General features: G+C 37.9%; 1 protein-coding gene across 1 annotated transcript in view; it reads right to left on the bottom strand.

Annotated features, from left to right (window-relative positions):
- The window catches only part of fgfrl1b (fibroblast growth factor receptor like 1b), a 53,883-nt gene extending 33,615 nt beyond the window's left edge, over positions 1–20,268 (bottom strand). Inside the window, exons 1-2 of the mRNA XM_079479281.1 lie at positions 19,881–20,268; positions 19,546–19,713 (exon numbers count right to left, since the gene is read on the bottom strand). Of these exons, the coding sequence (XP_079335407.1) occupies positions 19,546–19,608 (63 nt within the window). The 5' untranslated portion in view covers positions 19,609–19,713; positions 19,881–20,268. The remainder of the gene's footprint in view (positions 1–19,545; positions 19,714–19,880) is intronic.
- Between the last annotated feature and the right edge of the window lie 275 nt (positions 20,269–20,543).

Here is a 20,543-nt window from a genome sequence, read left to right as displayed (position 1 = left end):
TGTCACTTTCACTTGTGTGCAGGAGAGAGAGAACTACATTTGCGAAGTTCAGCTGTGTTTGTCTGTTCACTGGATTTGGGTGATGAATGTTATATAAACAGTGGATATAACGATGGATTTGGAGATCGTTTGTTACTGATAGCGGTGGTTCAAGCCCTTATCGATGCCGGACATGAACCGCACGCAGTAAGTGAAACGTGCTTTGGTTCTGCCTCATCCTCCCCCTTCACACGCGTCGCATGTTTTCGGAAATAATCGTACAGCTGTATGTCTTTTATAAATGTGATCAAACTAAAGACTCTACTGATATTTGAAGGGTATGATACCATTCTGTAAGTACTCAATATTAACACGAGATATGCAGAAACGGTTCAGTTAGGGCCGCTTTAAAATATCTTATTTTTGGGTTCTGCAGAAGAAAGAAAGTCATACAAACAAAAGGGTGAGTTAATGACTCTTATTTTAACATAACATTTTTTGGGGGAACTATCCTGTAAATTCACGCCTGAAAAGAAAGGACAAAAACAAATGCTTGATATTCAAAATAGCTACAGCTGTTTGAATTCTACAGTTTTTTCAAGTTCGTAGGAAATCGACAACTAAAGTCCAAGGCTATTCGAAGTAGAGCTCCCCTTTGTAAGCGTGTGAGATTTCAGTAGCTTGTGTTGTTCATGCGGTTGTATACTGTTGATACTGTGCACAAGTGTATTCGGTGAGGTGGAACTCAGTCAAGAGAGTAATTACTTTTAATCACGAGATGCAGAAGCTGAAGACAAGGACGCAAGCCAGAATCAAGACTATTCTTCCTCGAGCTGAAGAGGCACCAATCAGTCTGCCGTTCAATGTCCCTTCGAAATGCACACACACACACACACAATCACACACTCCTTTTTCGCTTCTCATTTGTATCATCAGCTTAATGACTGGATTGGGCAGTTTGCCTGAATCACTTTGGAGCTTGGTCCAGAGTGCCGGTGGCTTTATTAACTTGGTCTGTTTCCAAGCTTCCCATTACCAAGTCCGGCTGTAATTCCCATCCCATTCTGCCTTTCCTCTCTGCATCATTTCACCCGACATCACCCTATCCACTCGCATGGCCTATTCTAACACCCCTCTATTCAAAAAATTTAATTTACCCTGCAGAGAGAAGGCGAGAAGGAGGAGAGAAAGAGAACATGACTCCACTGTGCTGTGTATCTATATGATTCACTAAGAAATGCCTGGATAACCTCTTTCTTATTTCTACTAGAGCTGCAACTAACGATTATTTTAATAATCGATTAATCTGTCGATTATTTGTTCGATTAATCGATGAATCGGATACAAATTTTTAAAAGCATTCATTTTCAACCCTTTATTGAAAAATAGAACTGACATTGCAAAACATATTTCAAAAGCTTTATTATTACTTATTATATTATTATTACAGCTGGCTGTGGTTTACATGATGCATTTCCCATCAAGAAGCCTCTCATGGTTTGCTGTTTTTTTCTGGAATTTTTTCGGGTCTCTCTGATGGTATTTCCTCTACCTCCGCTCTGCTTTTTTTATTTATTTTTTCTCCGCTATGCTGCGCGGCGCGATCAACTTTTTTTAGTCCTGTGACACACTAGATGCGTGGCGTGAGCGTCTCAGAAGCCTGGCGTGACCGTTTTTAAATCGGCTCCCATGTTAACAGGTTAGAGCTTGCACACTGCCTGCGTGAGACGAGCCGCACGGAAAACGCGTGCATGCTAGGAATTGAATCGACGCCTATTTTTCACGAGACACGCAAGCGTGTTGGAAGCGTTTCCAGGCAAAATAGAATAGGAAAAGATGTTTATATGTAATTTTGTACACGAATACATATTAATGAATGCCATTTTGATGTTTGAAAGCTAATCATCATTTATTTGATCGTATTTTCAAATTGAATTTCATTAAACCAACATCTACACGTTACGGGGTTTACATGTCCACTGTAGAAAACATCAGGACTTAAATCATGTTTATAATGCATTTTTGGAGAAACAACAAGTGAATATTGAAATAAATTATACATTAATATTCCTATTAAGTATGAGATATTATTACTAAAATGTTGCAAATGAATACTCCAATTAACTACTTTTTTCCATAAAATCTTCCTCCAAGAAAATGCTTAGGCTATATCCAATGAAAAGATACATTGCATTGAATGGGAATATTAATTTATGTCCATCTGAAACACATATTGCATAAAGTAAACTCGTGCATCAAATGATTACGTTACAACTTTAATAACATATCTGAGAATCATCTTAATACGAATTGTGGTTCGTATTAAACCCCAAAATGTATTGGTGACTGAATTATTTTTGTTTTTTATGCTCTTAACAATGTGATTAAAAATGGAAAAAAATATGACACACTACAATAACAACGTAGTCTAGTGTGTCATCTGAGTGACGGTCCAACATCAGGTAATAAATCTACAAAACATTTGGAAATGTTATTTAAATAAACAGACAGCCTACTTACTCATTTTTCGGATTTTGGAAGGTGTAGGTTATGTGAAAAAAGTTTAAACTTGTCGTGAATACAAGACCCTTGTCTGTCGGCGGCCTCCCTCTATGTCACCTATAGCAGCAGCAGCGCGCCAGCGCCGCGTCAGGCACGGTGCTGGTGTGCAAAGATACAGAAAACACGACGCAGCTGCCACAGAGCTGACACGCAACAGAAACGCCACGCTCACGCCACTCAAACATGTGGCGCGCGTTATAGTCGCGCGATACAACGAATCGATAATGAAATTCGTTGCCAACATTTTTAATAATCGATTTTTATCGATTTTATCGATTCGTTGTTGCAGCCCTAATTTCTACTCCATAGCAGTTAACAAGTCTCACTTGGTTTGTGAGTGTTTCCAATCTCTTCATATCATCCGCTGAAGAAATTAAATTAGTCTTAGAGTATAGTGAGCCAGCACACGCTCTGCCCAGACTTATATAATTTTAATGGTTCTTTTCGTAAGTTGACCCGATAAAGTATTTATTTACTAGTCCTATGTGGAAATTCTCTTTTATTGTGTTTCTCCGGCAAGCAGTAAAGCTGCAAACAGCACACCAACAAAAAAGTACCATGGTATTACCACAGTGCTTTGCGAGGCGTCTGGAAGCATTCATCATAAAAATGTGGTCCACAAAAGCAAAAATGAATGCCTATTTACAAAGATGAGATTTTGCAGAATGTGCCGACTACTTTCAGTTTCGTGATGCACGTCAGGTGGCTAAGTGTTAAGTCTGTCAGCTAGTTTGACAAACATTTAATTATAGCCTGCTAATTTCCATCGCCTACCTAATGAATGTGGTTTAATTCATGGAATTGTGATTCTAATTATAGTCATCTAGTGTTATTCTGACAGTAATAAGTTCAGCTGTGAGTTTGTACATTATGGGCTTTCAACGCATGAGCATTCTTTGCGCCTCGGAGCATCTCATTCCTCAGACTATACTCACTGTTGACCTTTGAAATGCCAGGGCTGATGTCCAGGGCTGAAGGTCTCTGTCGCTCCACCTCTCTATACTTCTTTCTTTCTTTCTCCCTCTCTCTCTCTCTCTCTCTCTCCTTCCTACACCCACACAAACAAACACCAGGCACGAATCTGCACCACACAAAAAACCTTTGAAGTTGCTTATGATCTGCCATTTAAGTTGGAGAATAGACCCAATCACCATTCTGGATCCCATCACGAGCAATACACAGATTCACAAAGTCATAATTGCATTGTTTATTGCAATGTCAAAGAATGTCAACATATTTTGTGATGTGGCTGATAATGGATATCAAATTCCATTGTATTGGCTGAAGGCAAACATTAATCACTGAATGATAAGAAGTTAATAGGATTCACAGGTGATGTTGTGGGCACCTCTTGGCAGCCATGCTGAAATGAGAGCAATATCAGCTCATAACAGAGATGCACTCGCACATACACACACATATAATACACTCAATAAATCTTATTATGCTGAAGATAAACTTTAATGACAGGGAGTAACGCTTGTATTAAGGACTGGAATACCTCCAGCAAGCCCAAGGAAGGGAAAATACAGAAAGCTCATGGAGAAAATTGTAGCAAACAGAGGGACTTTTAAGGCATGCAGAATTTAACCAAGGATGGTTTTAAAATTTCAGACTTTGATTTAGTAGCAAAGTATAATGCAGATTAATAAGTCAAATAGAGTTCACACAAAAGGGTGACTTGAATCTTGTCATTTCAAACCTTTATGCCTTTCTTTCATCTGCAGAATACAAAATAAGATATTTTTTAAGAAGATATCATTTTTCATCCCTTACTTTTGGGCGAAATTTAAATGGTAGTATGGAAATACTACAACTACTTGTGTAGTAAGTCTAGTATTAATATGATTATCATTCTGCTCCAAATAAACACTACCACAGTAATGTTTGTAAAGGTTTAAACATAAATATCTTTGCTATTCTTTGCATATGAAAATACCAGACAACAATGAAGAAGGCCCTGTTCCAATAGCAGCTTAAAGGGATACTTCAACCAAAAATGGAAATTCTGCCATCATTTACTTACCTTCGAGTTGTTCCAAGTCTATATACATTTCTTTGTTCTGATGAACACAGAGAAATACATTTGGAAGAATGCTTATAACCAGACAGATTTAGCCCCCCGTTGACTACCATAGTAGGAAAAAAAATTAATATTTGCTGTCCTACATTCTTCAAAATGTCTTATTTTGTGTTCAACAGAATTTGGAACAGTAAGTAGATGATGACAGAATGTTTTATTTTTGGGTGACGTATCTCTTTAATCCTTCTCTGTTGAATGATGATCAGCCCCCTCAAACTATCACACTATCACTTTTTAGGAAGCGAATGGGTGGAGACTAACCTTCACAAACTGCTTTCCTCTTTTCTATTCCCAAAGCCTCTCTCTCCACTCCTCTCTCACATTAGCAGTATGATTGACAGCAAGTAGGATGGGTTTTTAATGATGTATCATAGCACATTAAGCTGATGGCTGTTAGATTGGGACAATGTGACCTCACCTCTCAACACTTAATGCATCCTGAACCCCCTATCTGTGACACATATGCTTCTTTGTGCTCTTATACACTCACACACAAACATACAATTTTGCGTCATGCACTGCATTTTCACAAACAGTAAATTGGCCTTATTTATGATTCCAGTTATTTTAATGGCGTCTGTTTACTCTGAATTTGTTTTTAGACAAAGGATATTTTAATGAATAGTTGTCTTTAAACGAATAATAATTCAGATTTGAGTGAATTGAGGGCATCTGACTTGCAATAAGGTCACATTGTCTCATTTGTACTGTTCTCAAACACTGATTCCAGAAGGCCAAGGTCAATTCTCCTTGGATGTCCAAAATGAGACGAACAAACCAATTCTCTCTCTCTGCAATCTCAGACCTAATGAACTGCTGTTTCAATTAGTGCCCTCACTAGTCTCAAACAGACCTCTGTGCTGAGGATTTTACCGGAGGAGGTCACTAACACAATTATAACCTCTATCTATTTTTGAAGACTTTCACAGTGGCAACAGTATGACCTTGCTTGTGAGAGTAAGTATATAAAGTATTATATATAAGTATATAAAAAGTCCATATAATTTTTTTTAGTATGAACAATTCTCACCAAACTAATTTAAACCCAATTACTCACTATAAACATCATCAAACATTTGTCTAATTTGTATCTTTTATCTTGGAAACAACACTCAAATCTCCAGAACTCGCCTTTTCTCTCAGAATAACTTGTTAAGGCATACTCCAGTCCGCAAATGTGTCCTTCATTTACACACCCTCAAGTTGTTCAAAGCCTCTATAACTTTCTTTGATCTGACGATCACAAAGATATTTGGAAAAATGAGTGTACCGGATTCACTAATAGAAGGAAGCAACTGGCACAAACATGCCCAATAATGTGCTGTTGTACAAGCTATATTTTATCTGTGGGATACTTTTTTATATTGTAGTGTATTGTTCAGTATAAAAGCAGAGTGCTTATAAGTGATGGAAGACCTACTTTATGATTAATGAATAATTTTATGTATAAGAGTGATTGTTCTTCATAATTGCTGCAATGATGCGAGTTATGTTTTTTGCTTGATTTCACTGTATTGTGAGGCCTGACAGGTATTCTGCAGCTGTGGACCGATTCCCAATCACAACACACTCCATTACTCACTGTTCCGTAATTATGGTAACAGTGATTTTCATCTCAAAAACAAATTAATCTCTTATTTTATACTGGTTGGCCCCTAATCAATTCAGGGGCATTTTTTGTTGTTGTGTGGATATGAGCCCTCAATCATTTTGAATGTGTGTTCCAGATTTAAGCATTGATGTCATGAATCTCGTGATCAAGATATGCATACTGCTTCTTGTGCACACGTGTGCTAGTTCCATTTTAATTTCTTTAAAAATCGATTGAAGTGTTCTGTGTTTCGTGCCAGGGTGACCTTATATTCATGCACACGTACATTTTGGTTTATTTGTATAGACACTAACCATATGGGTAATGCTCCTCTCGACTGGGTTTAGTACAATCCAGTACTGGGACTCTCATTTATCAGTAAACGATGTAAAAAAACTTGTCAATATTATTTTAATGGCATGTTGCAAAGATGGGACGGATAAAAGTTCTATAAAAGTAATTTATTATCAAAGTAAGTCTGTGAGACAGTACAGTGTTCAGTGTCTATTCACAAAAGCAGAAAAGATGCAATATGGTAGAACCATACTTTATGCACTTATAGTATGAAAACGAATGAGATGAGGCCATTTTTGTGCACTTGTAATGTTATTGATGTGAGACTATTGAGTTGTATGTTTACCTGCCGTTCTATCCATTTACCTAACCCAAGGGTTCAATTAATTTTTTATGCACTTAAGCATTGTTATATGTGCTACATTTATAGAGGACACACTTGTTTAGTCCAAGCTTTCTCATTATGCACTCATTGCAATCGTGTGTCTATCAGACCCTTATTTATGAATACATATCTTTTATGATTCTACCCGTTTTATTCTTTGGCACCAGTGTTTTTGATGTATGAATAGTTTTGATCCAGCCACTGCATGTTCTTATGCTCTCTCTAGGGGCCACATTAATGACTGCCCTATTGTAATCACAGTTAAAGGATTATGCCTTATATTCTAAAAAAGCTTTGCGAGTAATGTTAAAAGATGAAGCACCTCCTTGTCAGCCGGTTCGTGTCTCTAGGTAGTCAGCGAGCCCTTTTTTCATGGTTGCCGCCTCTTAAACGTTTTATTCCTGATGACGGTCAGAAAAGAAAAACAACAACATCTAATTACACCGTAAATGTGCTCAGGGGACAAAACATCCCTCAAATGACCTTGAGAGATTGCTTACAGTTTGTTAAAATCAAGGAACGCATACTCCCACCTCAAACTTTAGCCACACCGTCAGCACGGGGCCAATTTCTGACGGTAATACATTTACATATTCTTGCGTGGAGGTCAAATATATGTAAACACCTCTCTTTGTTCTAAAATGTAAAACCGCATCCCACGTAATGAGGTTACAAGTGCACTTTACAACAAGCACAACAAGCTTCCAGCTAATTAGCCATTGTGCTAGTTGAGATTCATCTGCTGCGAACGGTCTGCGTGCCATGACCAACAATGTATCTTTATCTTTCGTCATATAAAAATCCTGTTGGTTTCCCCGGATGCAAGCTTTAGTCATTTTCAAATGTCACCTGCCAGGCTTTGCAGCAATGCACGTTTAAAGACAGTCACCAAGCGTGGTGAGGAGTAATCACTGAGACTGAGAAAAAAAAGATGAATTTCCCTATTTTTGTATAGGGGTAGTTGAAAGGGTCCTATGGTGTGACATGGTTAAAATTTAGGGGGGGGAAACAATGAAGTTGTTCTCTCTTATGCTATTTCATTAACATAAATGTAAGTATTAATAATACAAATAATATATTAATAAATAATTTGCTGTCACACCACATGACACATTTACAGACACATTTTACAGGAAAATGTCATGGTTACAGTGACGTAGTGCTGTAGTCAGAAAGGAACTGGTGACTGGTGTATAGTCTTACAAGTGCTTGGTAATTAGATTGTGATATCTTCTTTTCCCTAGGTAGTTGTTGAACAGTCAGTATACATTTTGTGTTTGTTTTGAAGTGTTTTGAAGAATGTTGGTAACCGAACAATGGTGATACCTATTCACTTGCATTGGTTTTGTTTCTATAAGAATAGAAGTGAAATGGTACCAATGTTGTTCGGTTTCCAATGTTCCTCAAAATATCTGAAAATAAATTTCAAAGTCACAGAAGACAGATGGTAAAACTTGTTTTTTTCACGTAGAATAAAGAAAGTACGTTTGAATGTGGTTTTACCCTGTTTTTGTTCAGACAGAAAATGGCAAATACATTGAACATGACTTCTCCGTAAAAATAACCATTTTTTGTTTTTTACCAACCAGTCATTACCACTTTTTTAGGAAACTTTCCGTATCCAAAAAGAGAAAATGATCACATTCCATCTAAACAGAAAATCAGAAAGAAAAATACCCAGAAACCCATCAGAGAAAGGTCGTTTATGATTCACAGGGCCATATGGAGGTATGGTGGTAGCTTTTTGCTTTGGAGCGTGAAAGGAAATGGCTTTGAGTTTATCTGAGCTGCATTCTGTAGAGGAGTGGAAACGGTGGCTGCCATTTTCATTTCCATAACAATTACTAACCCTAAAAATTAGGCAGCTCGCCTCCTGACACAACACTCCATCTTCATTCGGACTACCCTTGCAAAACAATTCTGTAGCGCTAGAGAAGAATACTTGTGTGGAAGAGCATGGCAGCTCGTTCCATTAAAAGCCGGCGTGTTGCGTTTGAAAAACTACTTTAATTCAAAGTTTGAATCCGCTGCACCTCCACACCTTCTGTCATTAGATATTAAGCTGTTTAATTTCCTGATTATTCATTCAGAGCATTTGTTGCTGCGACACAATCTGTTACTGTCTTGGCTTTGGAGGCTGAACAATACCCAGGAGTATTTTGCAACCTCAGGTTCCATTTGGGAAAAACAAAACTCTTTATTTTCCAAGATTAGTGGCACACAACTAGAAAATTCTTAAATGAAACTGAAACAATGTCCCTAAGCATTTTCTTTTCAAATCAGCATTGGAATCTTCACTTTTTAGTTGCCCCTAAGTTATAAATGTCTCAATTCAGTCTCCTGGGGGACTGATTCTTCGATGGTCACACATACGTGCAGATATACACGCTGTCACAGCGGTAATAGAGTTGCGGGCTCTTGGCAGCAGTGGTGGTGTATGGCAGTCGGGCGATTACGGAAATGAAAAAGCTCCATCTCAGAGTGGGGCCTGAGGGGGATGGGCAGGCCTGGGAAAAGCCCCCAGGGGGGTGATTTGATTTGGGAGATGATGTACAGCCGTAAACTGATAATATCACTCTATAAACTCTGCTTGCCTTTCTCAGCCCCAACAAACATCCACTCTTCACAGACAGTGCCAGGGAAAAACCAACAGCTCATACACACATGCATTGCACACACATTAATTTTACGGCCCTCATCACAACATTAATCCAATAATATTCTTTTGAGAGAATATTAGAGACATCAACTCATTAAAATGGTTTTATCATACCACAAATTTTGGTTCTGTTTGTTACAACACACCTCAATTTGTGTTTATCTCAACTCCATCATTGTAGAACGTTGCCCAAAAATGTAAATTCTGTCATCAGGACTTTCTTTCTTCTGTAGAACAGTAAAGAAGATATTTTAAAGAATCCTGGTAACCGAACAACAGCGGACCGCATTGACTTGCATTGGTTTTGCGTCCATACAATAGGAGTGAATGGGTACCGTCATTCAGGTTTAAAATAACAAGAGGGTGAGTAACTAATGACAGAATAATTTTTTTTGCCTGAACCATTCCTTTAAATGGTGAAAAGTCAAAATAAATAAATTAGCATTCAAATAAATGAAATTGAAAATGTTTTTTTTTCCTTTGAATTTGCATTGATCTGCATTCAAGACAGCCACTATCTTCAGCCATTATTTGTCGAGCTTTAAGGCATCACATTTGTTGTCATCTGTCAATTGCATAAATGTAAATGTGATCTTATATCCGTGTCAGTGTTTGCACGCATGCACAAGCATGTATGTGGAAGAACATAAACCTTAAAGATTCGGAGCGAGGTCTGATGGCCGAAACAGGTTGCAATTGTGGCCACCACTCACACATAATGTCACACATTACTGGTGTCATTTTCTAGACTTCATGAAGACTTATACAACATATTACAGGGTGTGTTCTGAAGCCTGATTGTTATTACTATCCCACAGTCAATCAGTGTTGGGCTGGTGTTGAAATCGAACACGGTGAGTGCTAGGTAGTTTAAGTCCATGTGTAATAACGCTCTTCATGGTCTACTGAGTGCTACCTTTGGATCACACAAGAGCATGCACAATGTGATTTACTAATGCAATCTCATAGTACCATGAAACCTATAATCAAGTAAAAGGGGTTTTAGTGTAAATGTGTGTTTGTATATATGATCGTGTACCAACGTCTGCCTGTTTGATTTTACGTCTAGTGGAAGTTTTAAAGCACAATTCATACAAATGTCTGAATCGAATCTACTCTAAAGAGGTAAAGGGAGAAGCTCAGTGGGGTGGCCCTTACAGTGATAGTTCACCCAAAAATAAAAATTCTGTCACCATTTACTCACCCTCTTGTCATTTCAAACCTGTTTAACTTTCTTTCTTCTGCAGAACACAAAATATATTTTTAAGAGTGTTGGTTTCAGAACATGGCTGTACCCATTGACTTGCATTGGTTTTGATCTATACATTAGAAACGAATGGGTACCGCCATTGTTTGCTTACCAATATTCTTCAAAATATCTTGTTTTGTGTTGAGGCTTATTATTTTGATACAGTATGAGAAGCATTAGAATTGGGACAGAGTTGTTTTGTAAAAATGGTGCAAAGAAATTTTAAAAACCGCAGTGTCACCACGGAAAACAATAAAGAACCTGAACGCGGCGAGCTGAAAGATGACCTGTCACCATTGCGAGTGTATCACTGCGAGGCCATCTGAAAGACAATCACAGCAGTTCCCTTTCTATTTTGCTTTATGTTTTATATAGAGAAAAGGCAGAGTGATCATTCCCATCCATTCTCTTCAGCCCTCGCCTTTTTTAAAACGAACATGGACTTTGACTATCACCTTCTAGAATTCCTGTTTTTGGCAGAAATAGCCTCAGATGTGTCATTGACCCTCAATATCTGTAGTCCTACTGTCTTTCCCTGTTTCTCTCTCTCCATCTCCATTCTTGAACCCGTATTCTCAGGCATTGAGTCAGAGGTGTGCTATTATCCATGGGTGAGTTGGAAAAGGAGGGCACCAGAGATCACTTATAGAACGCAGGGACATCCTGTTCACATCACCTCTTTTATTTCACTCTCTTCTCTTCCTCTCTCTTTAATGAACTCTTGCTGCATTGGCTGGCAGGGAAATAAGGTTAGACGCTCTCATACGAGAGCAGATACAGCCCCTCCCCTACAAAACACGATAAGGTCTTTTCACTAACCTGCCCTCCAAGAAACCTTGTTCTCTTGTTCTCTCTGTGTCTCCTTTTAAAGTGGGGAAGAGGCATCATTACCTCTCAAATGAACTGAATGCCAGAAAGGAGAGCAGGGCAGGATGGAAAGAAAAAGGGGACAGGTGCTCCAGTTCACTTTTTCTTCTCATCCATTCAGTTATTTCAGAATACCTCAAGGCAGGTCTGAGATAGAGAAAGATTAAATGGAACCGAAATGCGTTTCAGCAAAGCATTTTTGGAGAAGAATTACAAAAGTACAAAACAGGATAAAAACTCTACCCATTACGTAAGGAAGTGGAGCTTTATAGTTTTTACTAGCCCTGTAAATGTCAAACAGTATAACTTCACTATGGTTTTATCAACCCAAGCCTTTGAAACTCTACAGAACTGCCAACTGAGGTGTTAACATGCTGTTAGGTGCCATTTGGATTTGTATCCTTAAACGCTTGCAATCAGTAATTGTTTCTTGCTATAATTTATCAACGTTCACAAGTTGTTAACTGCCATCTTTTTTTAAATTAATTGGTTTATGTTGGAAGGTGAGTTGGTATAAATAAATAAAGCTGGCTGCTTTGGCTCATATCAAATTGGCTGATACAAGAGTGAATCCATTGAATTGGCTAAATCTGCTGATTTAGTCACAGGATTGCATGCCATCACTTTTGCTCATTTCTAAGTCTTCTTTGTCTAATTAGTAGTTGTTAAAATTACAGTTATCAAAGATTTATCAAGAAAATTGACAAATGAACAAATCATTCAATGAATAAAATACTAACATATATATAAGGTAAATTCACTTTTGAAAACTTCAAAACTAATAAACCGATACATTGAAAGCAAAAATAATAATGTGACAAGAAAGATGTCATTAACTGTCTTATCAGCCTGCTGACCTCTGGGCTGCAGGGAGGACCCTGTTGCCATGGTGATATGAACTTTCTGAGCTTCTTTAGTGGGCTTAGTGAATGGTAATGACTCGAAAAGCAGATAAGCAGGATGTGTCAAACATGTCTCACTGATACACACATTGAAAGTAATGCCTTGCCGGATTCAGAATAACAACATAATAGAGGGAAACAGAGTAACCAGAATAGACCCACGCAGTCATGTGAAAAGACATGTTCTCACACAAACTTCATAGTGAAGTCGATTTGCTAAATAACATAAAAACAAGTGCTTATCCAGTATCCATCAATTTATACACACACACATATATATATACAGTATAATATATATATATATATATATACAGTATAATATATATATATATATATATATATATATACAGTATAATAAATATATATATATATATATATATATATATATATATATATATATATATATATTATACATACAATATACTGACATTTTGTAACCAATTAAGAAAGGAGATAAATGTGAATAATACATGTAAGACAATGAAAGCATTGGTCTGTGTTGCCAGAAAGCAATTGGAACAGGCCCTTTGCCATTTAAAAAGTCTGCTGCAATTAGTTGTAGGCTTCTTTTGATTTTTCTGAGTCTAACTCTAAAGCTATTGTACTGTCATCGAATGTACTCAGAGAGTGGCCCAAATAATATATTAACAATTTGTTTGCATTCGATAACAAACTATCAAACCAAGTACCATTTAATATAAAAAAGTAGACTTTCCGTGTGACAACATGTCCATATCGATGATTGCTTCTCTGCAAGGAAAACTTAAAGAAAACTTTTCACTAAAATCACCTTGACTCTAGATGCCACTTTCCTCCCACAAATCTGTCAGAAATCTAAAAGTAAGAAAAAATTGTTTGCAGCTTTTTGCCACTTGGTTTGATGTACTGCTGCTTAATGAAATGGGACATTTGTTGCCATATTCTTTGGGGTTCTTCCAACATTCTTGCCATCATACCTCTTACTGTATTGAGCTTATGGACCCGAGTAAAAAAGCATATATTGTACATCAGTGAGACCCACAGCTGACCTGCAGAAAATAAGAAACACACACACTACCACACACACACACACACACACACACACACACACACACACACACACACACACACACAATAAAACAATACAAGCTCATTACTTGGAGCGGAAAGACAAATATATCCATCCAGACCTCAAAACATGAATTTTTGATTGTGTCATGTATGGTAATTTGACATTTGAGAGTGTCACACTGGCAGAAGAAAATAAGGCAGTGATTGTGGTACTTGTTAAAAGGATAATCAAGTTGACACATTTCTTGCCTATTTATGTGATTGACTGCTATTATATTGTGTTCCATTGCTAGAGAGAGCCACAGCACTGGGAGTTTCAGAGCATGTGCACGCGTGCAGATCTAGTTTTGTTTTTCTTTTTTTAATGTATTATTACCAACAGAAAGCGATACATAACAATTGTGTGGGTGTGTTTTCATTGCTTCAGACAAAAAACAACTACAGGCTTTCGAATAATGGTTGTGATAGCTGATACTCCGTGCACTCTGCCCTCTTTGTGTCACCAGCTGAGTGAACACAATTTCAAGATGGATGAAGGAGAATAAAACTGTCTTTGCCATTTCTCTGCCTTGTGTGTTTCTGTGATCATGTTATTCTCTGTGGAACCATGTGACAGGGATGCTGAATATGAGCATCTCCATCAAAATATTGCGGTGATGAATAAGGCAGGCGAGTGATGGGTTAAGTTAGCTATTTTCTTTCTTGATCACTGTCTGGATCACAGTCACTGATACATCTGGATTGTGCAATGCAGACTTCTAAATCATGGAGCATATTCATATGCTGGTCAATATGCCATGTGACCCGTAGGCTACGTTCAACTTCATATTTTTATGCCCTTGCTCACTCTCAACTCTCCTCCATCTCATCTACTAAGATACACGTCATTGCTTTAAATGAACAGACCTAAACCTTTGATCACTGCAGATTTATGGAGCCCATCTTGTATCCCATTTTCATTTAGATCTGTTATGATGTCACATTCTACCTTATGATGTCTCATGGAGTTTCCAAAAGCATTCATATGAGTAGGCTTTTTCTGACACTGTAGAAACACAATATCAGCCCTGATTCATTTCTTCGGAGACCAAAAGCATTCAATAATGCAGTAGTTATCGAGATAAAGATTTCACCATGTTTGTAGCTTAAGGGCCGGGGCAAACTGTTCTGACTGCCTAGCAGATCTCTTGTGTAATCTACACAACACAACCATCAGCTTTTAATCATCGCGGTGAACAAGTGACTAGCATGGCAAGACTGTACTTAACACATGCCGGTTATTGGAGGGATTTCACATTTATTCCAGGGTTATTCATATTTTATTCTGTGCACTTAAAAAGATGAAAGCAGCCTCAGTTTGACTGAACATGTTCAGATTCATTCACCTCTGAAAATGGAACATTTAATTATATCAAATTTCCCACAATGACGTGCGTGACTAAAAAGGGGTTCTGAAAGTGACATTTCCAAACACTGGTTCTTCTATTTGCCATTATGGTTCATTGCGGAGCCAATAACAAAATGGCATGATGTTAGTTTTATATCTGGTTGAAATGAATGGTCCCCTGTTGCTACACTTTGTGATCGGGTATCATGCTATGTCATGCATTCTGACTTCTTTACACTGTTAAACGTGCTGGCTAGCATGGACATGGCTAGTAGGGTCATGGTCAACTTTTAAAAAAAGAGTTGGACGTATGAGGTGGTATTTCTGTACTTGATACACTCCCGGCACATATTTCGGAAAGTTCTTTTATAATTCTGGATGTCTGTGTTGTCAAAGGGATCCTGTTCCTTTCATTGGCCATTCTCCCACAAAAGCATGGTAAGGCGAAGGAAAGAGCCTGCCCACGAGCCAGCCAAGATTATCTGCGCTACGTCAAGATGGGCTGCGCTGCAGCTCGTTTCTCTCGCAATAGAGAAGTTTAGTTGTGTCTGCCATTTCAGTTATGGATCTAATATAAACAATGGGTATAACGCTGGATTTGGAGATCGTTTGAAACTGATATAGTAGATGGCGTGGTCCTCGTGATAAAATATGCCGGACATGAACTGCACCCGGTAAGTCAAACTAGTCATACGTCTGTGTTTTGTTGGTAATCGGTGTGTACGTGCATAATGTACAAAACACGAAGGGATTAATGTGATGATGTGTTGCTTGCTCGTGCTGTAGTTCCATCCCAGCCTTAATATGAGATTGGCAGAAACTGCCTGATACATAAGGAAAAACAGGCAGTTTCTCTTATTAAAAATTTGAAAAATTAAAAAAGGTTTCTGTGGTGTTTCAGAGTATGAGATATAAAATAGCATAAGCAGAATTTAAAAACAACAAAAACTAGTGTGTCTCTGGATTATTATTCATTATTCATCAAATGGAATGATAAGTAAAGTGACTGATTTTAGTATGCAAGATGAACTAATATAGAATCTGTTTTAAATACTTCAACCACAGACAACTTGAAGTAAATGATTTATGTTTGATCACAACACACAGTCTCAGATGATGGTCCTCACGATTCTGAATTCAAAGTGTTCAATGCTGACCATATTGAGTGTGGGTTCAATGACACTACAGAAACTAAACTTTGAGCCGTTTCTTTGCCACGCAAGAGCAGTTACAGGCCATCACAAATATAGCTGGAAATTGTTTATTCTCAGGTCATCTAGTTCTGCTACATAACCATCATCTCTCCATGATGGAGAGAGCGTGCGGGGGTTAAAATATCTCCACAATGACACTAAAAACTTGAAATCACTTACATTATGGCGACCATCCAACTGTTCCCAGGAGAAATGGCTTAGTAATATCTTCATTTATATCTAAAATTGCAAACAAGTTTTAAAGGTTTTAAGGTTTTATAATTTGGGCATAGAATATCATTAAATTAAAGAAATTACAATCTCATATTTAATAAACCAGGATAAAGAAAACTGTGCATGCATAATGGTACATTTATTCTTGAAACATAAATATGTAGCAACAAGAAGTCTTCAGTAGTTTTCACATTACCTATATTCATACATAATTTGCATGTTTTCTTGAAAAGATCCCCATCCTCTTTTCCAGACGAAGACTGATACTATACTTGGCCAATAGGGGGCAATGTTGCCATTCAGCTAATTCTGAAGTGCAAGCGTGACAACCAGGTGAGCGGGAATGAGAGGGAAAGAAAAGAGAGACTTCTTATTGACTGTCTATTACAAATGACTGGAAAGGAAATGATATGCGTCGCCGTTCAGTACTCCCTGCAGTCTTCACTCAATACACACGCACATACACATAACACACAGCATGACAATTGAGCTTTTATTTCACACCACACACCCTTACACACAGGGCAAGAAAATATTACCTTCCACAATGAGGGAGAGCATGGGATTATGGGGGAAGACACAAACAAGAGCGATAACAACAGATTTAAAGGATTAGTTCATGCCAAAATTAAAAATCTGTCATGAAGTCATGCCATAACCAGTATGACATCGGGTCTGAAAATAAACATGTTGAAGAATGTTCCGATCGCTCCATTACAATGAAAGAGGAGTTGAACATTTTAAGCTAAGAAAGCTACACAAAATGCGTTTTACTACGTAGACCTCACTTAAGCTCAAGAATTACGCCCTAGTCCTTAAAAATCTCTGCGGAAGCAGTAGGCTGAACAAGACGTTATTGTGTACTACTGTTCAGACCAATTAGTGTATGACATACAAGTAGCGCAAGAGCAATTTGAGAGTCTGCTTCGTAAGTGTTTAAACTTCTCGCACGGTACTCTGATGTCACAGGCCGATTCATCTGCGCAACGCTGCATTAAGTTGAACACATCTGTCAGAGGCACGCCACCAATGCTAAAATGGACATGCGTCATTTCTAGGTGAAATTATTAGGTTTCTGTTGCCCCAGTCCGAAGCTTCAACAGAGGAACTGTGAACATAATGAAGTTAAATGGTTCTAGCATTTACGTTTTACAAACACAATAAAAAGGTAGAGATGGCGTCATTATCAGCCTAGTATTAGCATAGTTTTAATCTGCCGTGTTGATAACTTATAAATAACGTTTCCATTATTTCATAGTAAACACATTTATCCATTTATTGCGTTTTTAACATCATTGTTGTAGTGAATATTGTATATTTATATTGTATTGGTAGATAAAAGCTACTATGTTGTGTCTGAAAATAATGTTTTCCTAAAGCCCCTGGATTCCCATAATATCTGCCCTGAGCCGTGGTTATAAATTATTGAAACATTATTGCTTACTGTAAAAAGATGGCTGTTGCTTAACATTACAACCTGTAGTGTATTGACATACAGTGTTGTAGACTTACTTTAATATTCTATGGGTTGTAGTCTAACGTAACATCTCTACTTTTTATCATACAGTTGAGTCATGAAAGATGGGCTTTAGGTTAGTTAATGGTCAAGTAATGATAAAGGTGAACCACTGCTTGAAAAAGGACCATAAAGAGATGGAGAGAGAGGGTGACAAAGATGCAAAGACCTCAAGTGTTAGGAGATGACACAGAACTGATGGTCTGGTAATAAAACTGTCAGTGCTGTCACACCTATGCTCTATAAACCAGCTGCGGCACGCTGGTGTTCAGAGAAAAGCAGAGAGAAAGAGCATGCGACGGTGAGAGTGATTCTCCTGTCATTCGTACTGTTCCCTCCTCGTCTACCACCTCTTTTTGTGTCAGCACTAATGTGCTGCTTTTATAAGAGCTCAGATCATAGAGACCTGCTGTCTCAGGACATCGTGTTCGCACGCATTAGCCTCTGCTTTTAATCCACACATGGTGAGTGTGTTAATGTCCATGCAGGCATTTAAAGTGGTGAATGGACTTGAATGAGTTTGTATTGTTGCGTAGGTCACGTTTAGTGTGTGAATATGCTTTCTCATGTATCCTTTTTGCTGCAACGTGATAGACGGCTGTTGATGTAGTTTTCAAGTAGTTCTTAGATCTACATCCATTGTTACTTCTGGAACACCCATTCTATCATTCAATCAGAACCTTAATGTAGTTCCAACATTAACCATTAACCAACATTAAGAAATCAAAAGCTTTGATTGGTTCATGTTAAATTTCCTTACTGGGGAACAACAAACGGATGTTGATCAAATCCCGTTAAGCTACTTTTTATGTCCCAGAGCGACTTTCATGCAAATTACTCCAGGAAGACATCTGGCATGAACATAAAAGTAAAAACAGAGCATTATGCTGTATTTCACTTATACTGCTTTAAAAAATTTAATTCTGACATAATTTACAGATTTTAAAGATGTTTCAAAACTTCCCTTTAAGATTTTTCTTTCTTCCATGGAACACAAAGTAAAAGTAGCAGAAGGATGAAGCTGATTTCCCAAGATGCACACAATGAACACAGTCTAAAACAAGTGCAATTAAAGTCTATATTCACATCTTCTGAAGCCAAATGTTTTTGAGAAACACGCAAGAAACAACAGAGTTCAGTCTCATTGCCGTCAAACCTGGTGGTGCATTATGAACAATGGCTCCAAACAAAACTATTGTATAGCTTTAGAAGACTTTGCATATACTGTACATTTTGCTCTAATTATAGAAAGCTTTTATTGAGATTTTGTGCATTGACTGTCACTCCATGAAGTGAGTATAAATCATGGTGGAATATGTGTGTCCATCTAATCTCTGTTGGCTGTTACATGAAGAATGTTCATTTTTAAATATTGTAATTTATAAATTCACAGCAAAAATCGAAGATGACCTTTTGCATATAAATGTGAAAGTTGAACCTATATTTGGATCTACCAATAATAATAATGAAAGGCAACAACCACAGATAAATTGGGGTAAATATCCATTTATGTGCATCGCGGGACCACCAAGCTGCATAAATGGGATGAGCATTATATCCGATTGGCCAGGCGACACAATTACAGGCAATTTACCTGCTGAGACGGGAGGCGTGCACCCAAGTGCTTCTGGGTAATGACTTTCAGTGTGACTGACATCAACGGTGACTTAAGATGACACGGGCTTCGCGTGCCGTCGCTGGGGTAACCTTCACACAGGTTCACAAGTTGCCGTAAAGATGACAGTTCATTAACCCGTTAAACCTGAGGACATACAAAAGCAAACAGTGATCTGATAGATTGTCCTAGACAGGAAGGCACAGTACAAGTGTGGTTGGGGTGGATGTATCTGCCAGTGCCAGACACTGCTTCCTGTAAGATGTATTGGCTTATAATGGTAGGGTTAAATATTAAAGAAATTAAATTCTTACCAAAAGTATAATTTGACATGACTAAGCCCACAGATATCCTGATGCTGCCTTTTGGGTTAATGTTTATACACTGAGGGTCCATCCACTGTCTCTGTGTGGGGTTCACTGCTGATTGATTCATCTCCGGTCTTTTTTTATCCTATTCTTTACTAGTGCTCCGTCCTCTGCCGGATACCAGGCCATAGTAGCATTTCTCCTTTTGTACTTATTCCATGTGACTTCTTTTAGGCTACACTTTCTCTCGTTTTCTACCCTTTATTCTTTAGAGCAGGGGTCCCCAAACGTGTTCCCGGAGGGCCGGTGTCCTGCAGAGTTTAGCTCCAACCTGCCTCAACACACCTGCCCGCAAGTTTCTGCTGTGCCTAGTGAGACCTTGATTAGGTGCTTCAGGTGCGTTTGATTAGGGTTAAAGCTATAACGGCAAGCACAACTCACATTTTTCTTCTAGTTTTCTTTGTCGTATTGAAAATCTGCAAACGTTGCATATTTCTTGTCATTTTGACCAGTTTTTTCCCTTTCGATTTTCTGATAATATTGAAAGAAAATTACTTTTGTCACTAGTTCACAGAATCAAGCAATAATAAAAATATTACTTCAATACATACCTATAAATAAATAATTCTGAAAAACGGAAAGCCTTTAATTTTCTTCCATGGCTGTATG

This window comes from Barbatula barbatula (assembly GCF_947034865.1).
Source record: "Barbatula barbatula genome assembly, chromosome: 18".
In the NCBI taxonomy this organism is placed as follows: domain Eukaryota; kingdom Metazoa; phylum Chordata; class Actinopteri; order Cypriniformes; family Nemacheilidae; genus Barbatula; species Barbatula barbatula.
This window is presented reverse-complemented; position numbering and strand designations above follow the sequence as displayed.